At 31.9% G+C, this 9,124-nt stretch overlaps 1 protein-coding gene across 1 annotated transcript; it reads left to right on the top strand.

Moving 5' to 3' along the window:
* The first annotated feature begins 244 nt into the window (after positions 1–244).
* On the top strand, positions 245–598 carry LOC134700416 (uncharacterized). Its single transcript, XM_063561812.1, has one exon. It carries the CDS (start codon positions 245–247, stop codon positions 596–598), a length of 354 nt encoding a protein of 117 aa, XP_063417882.1.
* Positions 599–9,124: the final 8,526 nt, after the last annotated feature.

Raw genomic sequence — 9,124 nt, 5'->3', positions numbered from 1 at the left:
TATGATATTCTCCTGCCATACTTCCCCAGATGATATTGAAATAGAATTTCAAAACCAATTAGTAGAATTTGTCTCCTGTCATAAACACTTAGGGATTACTTTTGAATCCAATGGTAAATTCCATACACATATAGAAAATATTTTAAAGTGTGCAAGCACGAGATTAAATGTTCTTAAAAAATTGAAATATGTATTGAATAGAAATTATCTTGCTCGTATATATTTAACTTTTATAAGACCCGTTATGGAATATGCATGTGAGTTATGGGATGGTTGTACTCAACAAGAAGCCGACAATTTAGAACATGTTCAGTTAGAAGCAGGGAGGTTTGTAACTGGGTTGCCCGTGTTTGCTAGTCGGGAAGCTATATATTTTGAAACTGGCTGGCAATTGCTTGTGGACAGAAGAAAATCCAGAAAGCTCAATATGTTCTATTCTTTACATAAAGGGACTGCCCCTGATTATCTCTGTGATTTAATGCCCCCGCTTGTTGGTCAAGTATCTAACTACGATTTGCGAAACAGTAATAATTATGTACTACCCGGTTATAGACTAGACATAACTAGAAAATCCTTTTTCCCATCCACTACTAATTGAATGGGATAGCCTTCCCCCGACATACGTACGTCTAAAACATAAATATTTTTAAACGAAAAATGAAGTCCAAATTGATACAGCCACCTTCCTATTTTAGTTGAGGGGATAGAAAACTTAATATCATTCATACACGTTTGAGAAATATGTGTATTTCTTTAAATTCAGATTTACATCGTGTTAATATTAAACCATGTCCCGCATGCAGCTGTGGCCACCCTGTTGAAGATAGTATACACTATTTTTTAGAGTGCGCTCTTCACAACGAAGCCAGAGAAATACTGTTTTCAAAATTATAAAGTTATGCTTTATCCATTGAGCTTCTATTAGCTGGCTTTCTTTTCAGCAAAACAAAGACATTTTTGAGTCCGTACAATCTTATATCAGAATAACACAAAGATTTAAAACAATCAATTAACATTCTAAATTTCTACTTTACAACCTTTCACTTCAGTCTAGTTGTTTCATTATTATTCCTTATTATATTGTATTTTTTTTTTCTTTCTAATTTTTGTTTGAAGTATGTATTACATGCATTACTACTATGTTGTGGGTTTTTTTCGCCATTATCTAATGTACTTTGTGTTTATATTTATATTGGGAGAGGACGTCTCTAATGTTGTTATAACTTGTGTCCAATCCCTTTTGCTACTTTTGCAAATAAAATATGTTTAAACTAAAAGGTTATGCATATTGTTGTCAGTTATAAATAGATATACAAGTTGAAATGATAGGACTTTTTTTTACTGGGAACTCACTTTTGTCCCACGACTGTATATATATATTTAATGTTGTTTGTGCTGTTTTTAGACCCTTCTACAACGAAATTTGTTTGACATGCACAAGTATAAAAATTGCGGTTTTTATCCAACGCAGTCATAGGTTTGAACGTAGTTTTCAATTTAGACTCGTTTATATTTTTTGTTTGGGCATGTATCACATTTTCCCTCCGGTTTATATGATCCGTTCATCCTATATATTGACTCTTAAAATTCAAGAGTTAATCTAAAAATGAGGGTACTTTCTCTAAAAATGAGGGTGCTTTTTATATGGCCTTCCAAATACCGTTTCGATCCCTAACATCACTGAAGAGACATTTATTGTCGAAATCCGGATATGGTGTACTAAAGAAATATTGACACCGAATGTTTGTGGCACAACATCCTGTCCACAAGTTAACAATTTTTTTTTTCTGTGACGTATTAAATTTATAATAAGATCCATTTTGTTACAACCTGTGATCAATTTTATTTGGCAATCGCCAATGGCAGTCAGCAGGGTTAAAGAACATCAGTTGTTCGACCTGTTAGTCAAATGCGTTTTGTTTAAATATACTTTTTCACTCTTTTGGAAAATGTTGTTTGTGCTGTTTTTAGACCCTTCTACAACGAAATTTGTTTGACATGCACACGTATAAAAATTGCGGTTTTTATCCAACGCAGTCATAGGTTTGAACGTAGTTTTCAATTTAGACTCGTTTATATTTTTTGTTTGGGCATGTATCATATTTTCCCTCCGGTTTATATGATCCGTTCATCCTATATATTGACTCTTAAAATTCAAGAGTTAATCTAAAAATGAGGGTACTTTCTCTAAAAATGAGGGTGCTTTTTATATGGCCTTCCAAATACCGTTTCGATCCCTAACATCACTGAAGAGACATTTATTGTCGAAATCCGGATATGGTGTACTAAAGAAATATTGACACCGAATGTTTGTGGCACAACATCCTGTCCACAAGTTAACAATTTTTTTTTCTTTCTGTGACGTATTAAATTTATAATAAGATCCATTTTGTTACAACCTGTGATCAATTTTATTTGGCAATCGCCAATGGCAGTCAGCAGGGTTAAAGAATATCAGTTGTTCGACCTGTTAGTCAAATGCGTTTTGTTTAAATATACTTTTTCACTCTTTTGGAAAATGTTGTTTGTGCTGTTTTTAGACCCTTCTACAACGTAATTTGTTTGACATGCACACGTATAAAAATTGCGGTTTTTATCCAACGCAGTCATAGGTTTGAACGTAGTTTTCAATTTAGACTCGTTTATATATATATATATATATATATATAAGTAAATTCATGACATATGAAAATGTGGTATACGTGACTTTCATTTTGAGCAATGAATTGAAAGGATTGCACTTTTGGGATATGGGATATAGCTAATAGCTATAGGTAAATTTATATATATAATTTGTGCTCGATATTAACCTGTAAGTTTCTTCATTTATTTTTATATGCGTTTATGTCATCGTTAAACTTGACATTTGCATTTTAACACACAAAATACCATTGAAATGCCGAAAGTCACATTTATTATGTTTCAGTTACTATTATCCGATAAAGAAAATTACGATTATCAAAGAAGAAAAATACCATAGAGTTACGATTATTATACCGAATTTTTCAACGGCAATTTTCAAAGCGCTCAGACGATTCCAGTGCACCGTTACGATTCAAATATGATGTAATGGTATAGATAAACCTTACAGCTGAGTAACTATTGACAAAAGCATGCTACATTTAAGAAAAATGAGTGTAAAGATTTTACCTATATCTACGGTCGCCATATTGGGATAATCGTAATTGCAGTTACTATTATCTCTTTAATACCAGTGTAGTTAAGGAGTTTGTGTTACACCCCAGGGTACCGCGATTTTTTTGGATAGAATTCAACTTCATTATCTTGTTGATAAAATACAAGGTGTTAGACTAAAAAAAAAGTGTCCAAAAGAGGATTAAAAACGTCCCTTCCAATGGTCCCCTCATTTAGCAATCATGACTAAGTAATTTGTAATTAAATTTTTTAATATAAAGCGATTAAAAAAAAATAAAGTATAGGTTTAAACAACTAAAAGAGATACAAAACTTATCATATTAAATGTAACTCGGAAGATTTTTTGTTTAAAATGAAATGTTTTTTTCATTACAAACAATCCGATTTTTTGGGTTCAAATTAAGGCATATTTTCACCTTTCATAAAGAAATTCGTTATACAATTACCCGTTTTAGCTAATTAAACTTGAGAATTAATCATTATGCAATGTTTAAATCATTTGCAGTATTTATATATCGTCTAAAATATGAATTATTCAATAAAGTATATGTACGTGCAAATACTCGTGAAATACCGGAAATCATCAAATTACCGTCTTTGATTCAGTATACAACATGTACAATGTATTAACACATAAGCTTTATCAATTTGCAATTGAAAACAAACATTTAATTGTCGATTTATGATGTTTTTGTGAGACAAATTATTTTATAAAGTGAATGTGTAACGAAATATTTATGAAAAAAAATACAAATTAAGTTGATTTTGTTAGCGTTCAGAAAAGGTGCGCTCTATCGAACTCAATAAAGGTGTGCTTGATAACATTTTGTGTGGAGCTATGAAGTGATTAGCTATGAAGTGATTGACTTAATATTGTTAATTAAGGGCATACGATACAGTTTTGATCCTGTATTTACAAGTTCATGAAAATTGGCATATAGGCTATTTTTTACCTGATTAAATCAAATATGTAATAAAAAAACAACCTTCATGTGCTACTTTTTGCGTAAAATGAGGTCGAAATTTTGTATATTTGCTCGAAATTCAGATTTGTGGCCGTAATTTCTTTTTCGAAAGAAAGACATAACTTTTTTGTTACAAAAGATAAAAACAAATTGTTTTTTGTTAAATAATCGGTAATTTCTGTATTTTATAAATATTTTTAAAAATATACATTTTTTTTATTCAGAAATGACTCATATTTATCAAATGTTCATGAATTGAAGTAAAAACGTAATTTTTACTGCATGTTTATCACAATTAAAAAAATTTCTCTATTTACAGTTATATACAATTTGGGTCACATAATCTGCCTGCAAAATGAAACCAAATGTCGTTTTGTAAAATAGGGGTCCATGAACTCGTTTTCAAATTAAATCAGTTTGAATGATAAAAATCAGTCGAAAAATGCAGATTTTCCCGATATGTCACAGTTTGACGTCGCGAAAATAACAAATTACGTTAGCAACGTCATTACCTTCCCTGTAACTGTATCGTATGACCTTTACTCTCTAAGGTTTCTTAGAGATACCAAAACCAGATGCTCCACAGGGCGTAGCTTTATACGACCGCAGAGGTTGAACCCTGAACGGTTGGGGCAAGTATGGACACAACATTCAAGCTGGATTCCGCTCTAAATTTGGATTGTGATTAAATAGTTGACACAGCATAGGTTTCTGACACAGAATGAATGTATTCAAATGAACTTAACATTTTTGTTTTCTCTTAGAGCAATTCACTATGCTGTTGAATATTAATCCTCTCAAAAAAATGTTTGAAGAAATTTTCTTTTTATTTATGAAATTTCAAATGAGAAAAATTTAACCCAATTTTTTATTCACATCCCCCTTTCCCTTATTCCAAAACTAATTTCAATTAAAATATTCTAATGGAGTTTGCAACAATTACTACTCATTTAAATACATGATGTAAAAAAACTGCTTGTTATCACTGAATGGTAAAGATTATTTAAATTTATCAGTTGGTAGTAAAAAGTGAATATACATTGTATATTGTATATAACAAAGATTTAAGTTGATTCTGGACAAAGAAAGATAACTCCAATTAAAAAAAATTCTTGCAGATATTTCTTGCTTACTATACTGGACAAAGAAAGATAATTCTTAATTAAAAAAAAATTTGCTATTTCACAATATTGTGAAATTAGATATTTCTTGCCATTGCACAATACTGTGCAATTGAAAAGACTTGCTATTGCACAATACTTAATATAATAATTTTAGATCCTGATTTGGACCAACTTGAAAACTGGGCCCATAATCAAAAATCTAAGTACATGTTTAGATTCAGCATATCAAAGAGGCCCAAGAATTTAATTTTTGTTAAAATCAAACTTAGTTTAATTTTGGACCCTTTGCACTTTAATTTAGACCAATTTTAAAACTGGACCAAAAATTTAGAATCTACATACACAGTTAGATTTGGCATATCAAAGAACCCCAATTATTCAATTTTTGATGAAATCAAACAATGTTTAATTTTGGACCCCGATTTGGGCCAACTTGAAAACTGGGCCAATAATCAAAAATCTAAGTACATTTTTAGATTCAGCATATCAAAGAACCCCAAGGTTTCAATTTTTGTTAAAATCAAACTTAGTTTAATTTTGGACCCTTTGGACCTTAATGTAGACCAATTTGAAAACGGGACCAAAAATTAAGAATCTACATACACAGTTAGATTCGGCATATTAAAGAACCCCAATTATTCAATTTTGATGAAATCAAACAAAGTTTAATTTTGGACCCTTTGGGCCCCTTTTTCCTTAACTGTTGGGACCAAAACTTCCAAAATCAAAACCAACCTTCCTTTTATAGTCATAAACCTTGTGTTTAAATTTCATAGATTTCTATTTACTTATACTAACGCTATGGTGCGAAAACCAAGAAAAATGCTTATGTGGGTCCCTTTTTGGCCCCTAATTCCTAAACTGTTGGGACCGAAACTCCCAAAATCAATACCAACCTTCCTTTAGTGGTCATAAACATTGTGTTTAAATTTCATTGATTTCTATTTACTTTAACTAAAGTTATTGTGCGAAAACCAAGAATAATGCTTATTTGGGCCCTTTTTTGGCCCCTAATTCCTAAACTGTTGAAAATAAAACTCCCAAAATCAATCCCACCCTTTATTTTGTGGTTATAAACCTTGTGTCAAAATTTCATAGATTTCTATTAACTTAAACTAAAGTTATAGTGCGAAAACCAAGAAAATGCTTATTTGGGCCCTTTTTGGCCCCTAATTCCTAAAATGTTGGGACCAAAACTCCCAAAATCAATACCAGCCTTCCTTTTATGGTCATAAACCTTTTTGTTAAAATTTCATAGATTTCTATTCACTTTTACTACAGTTAGAGTGCGAAAACTAAAAGTATTCGGACGACGACGACGACGACGCCAACGTGATAGCAATATACGACGAAATTTTTTTCAAAATTTGCGGTCGTATAAAAATGGCTTTGTTGGTTTCAGTTTAAATAAAGATTCTGAAAAAACGTTGGTTGCTAAATGCACATGAAAGAGCTTCAATATCATTAAAATGTCGAGACTTGGTAGGAATGGTTTACCCTGAAACATCCGCCCCAAAAAAACTCAGAAAAACTCGAATGAAGCGAGACGAATCAGATGTTTTAAAATTGTTTCAGACACTGCAGAGCTGGCCAATTCCATTATAACATCTGAGCAGTATAATGGCTTGTTCTCGGGTTCTGTTGCTTCTTCGGAATTAATGTGCGACCTTCTTAATGCGTATGAAAAGGGAAAATTTGCTTCAGAAATTTTCATTACGGAACGGCTTATTCAAATGTCAACCGATATCTTCAAAACACTCAAAAAAATCATTGCTTACATTTAAAAAAAAGGAAATAAAAGGCAAGCAGTTAATGGCTGATAAGAACAACAAAACATTGAGAGCAGATGAAAAAAATGTCGCCTGCTTGTCATAGCCCAGACAAGATAGTTGGTTATGCGATAGGTTCTCCAGTTTGATTTAGGTCCTCTTCCAATGTCCTCTTCCAATGTCTCTTGCAAACATTGATTGTACACATGTAATGAAAAATTAAACCTGTCCTGAGTGGTCTTTTTGAAATGGCTCATTCCTTAGGAAAGCATGTGGATATTTGATGACATGGCAGTTTTTCAAACAATTACTAGGATACCAAGCACTTTTTTCGATTTGGCAATTGTCATTTTAAAAACCATCTTTTTAGTTTCAAAAAGTGGTCCGCATTGATTTTGTCACTGAATAGTATCGGACAATATTCATAACGAAATTAGAACGACAGGTCCTTGGGAGGGCAAATCATTACGATAAGTTCTAAACCATCAGTCACAATCGTGTTCTTGGGAATGGAAGAAATGTTTGTTAGTTGGGGGAAACAAAGTTGCTTTTGTTGAATTCTTTTGTTTTAAAAGAGTAAAGCATCCTATGGATTTACACTTGAATGTATTGATTTATTTGTATCACATGGAAGTATGTGCCACAAAATATATGTTGAAAATGAAATAGCGTAAAATGGTTTATGCTTATTATCAAACAGGAAGAAGCCGATAAAAAAATGTTTGTTAATAAAATGCAAAAACATGCAGCTGACAAAGGTTACGACTCCAATGTTATTAAACCTTCTGACACTATTGTGGAAGTATTGGCTTACTATTTTTACAGTTGCATATCAATTCTAACATTGTAAGTCTGACATATACATCCTCCAAATGCAGATTATTTAATGTACAATCAATATGTGCAAACTTGGTGAGAATATTTGTAGAAAACTGCCAGGATTTCGCGCCAATACAGGTTGTGATTCAGTAAGTGTTTTGTCTGGTAAAGAAAAAAAGCAAAGCATTCGGCTTTTTGACACGTTCTGTGGAGTTTTCAGAAGGTCTATTCCATCTTGGTGAAACCTTGGAAGAGGTTGGCGAAAAGTTGTCAAAACACTCGAGAGGTTTTCGTGTTCTATATATGGCTACGAAATTAAAAATATCGATAAATAAAGATCAGAACGTTTTGTAATGCAAAAGATGCAATGTTAAAGCACATTAAACAAGCCAACTTTCGCACGAAGATTTGGAAATTTGCTCTTAAACACAACACTGGTCTGCTGCCAAACAACTATGATTGGATTGTTTAGAGCTCTATGATCAGTATCAATTTGCTAGACCAACCACCAGCGTTAGATGCTATGGTAATTCTGTTCGTGTAAAGCTGGTTGTGCCAAAAAAAGATGTTCATGTGTTCAACAAGGTTTATTCTGAACAGATAGCTGCATGTTAATGCTCGAAAGCTTGTAGATATAAGCATGATCAAATCGTTGATATTGCTAACGATGACGACGAAGATGATGGAAAAGATGCAGGTGACCAAACTGATGATGATTCTATCGATTGACCTTCTGTGTTAAATTAAAAAAGAAAAAAAAAGAAACTTAGAAACCCTGACAGTTTTGTGTGTTTTAATATGTGAGTTAATTCATGAATGTGATGTATAAATTTGTGACAGAATAGTGCATTTCTGGTTGCTTATGTTTGTGTTTGTCGTTGATTCTCGTTACTTTTGTTTCTTATCTTTTATTTTTTTTCTTCAACAGCCTTTATATACTTTATGCTTTATGCTGTATGTTTCAATGTGAAACAATATACATTTTATCAAGAAAATTAGTACGTATGCTTCTTTTCATTCAAAATCATGACTTTTGGAAATTGACCCTCCCCCTTTTTTTCTTGGTCCTGTACGATTTAAAAAATAATTAAAAATTAGCCTGCATTTTAATAAGATATGATGTGTTCCATTTAATAAAAAGTAAAGTACTGAATACTTGGTTATTTTTACATTTTTCTGTAATAGTGTGCAAAACAAAATTTTTGATATACCCTGAAATAAATCCCCTTTTAACCCCTTTTGGACACTTTTTCAAAAGTCTAACACCTCTTGAAATATTCTTCAGATATTA

The sequence above is a fragment of the Mytilus trossulus genome, unplaced genomic scaffold, assembly GCF_036588685.1.
Source record: "Mytilus trossulus isolate FHL-02 unplaced genomic scaffold, PNRI_Mtr1.1.1.hap1 h1tg000138l__unscaffolded, whole genome shotgun sequence".
In the NCBI taxonomy this organism is placed as follows: Eukaryota; Metazoa; Mollusca; class Bivalvia; order Mytilida; family Mytilidae; genus Mytilus; species Mytilus trossulus.
Note: the sequence above shows the minus strand (reverse complement) of the source record. Positions and strands in the feature narration are given on the sequence as shown.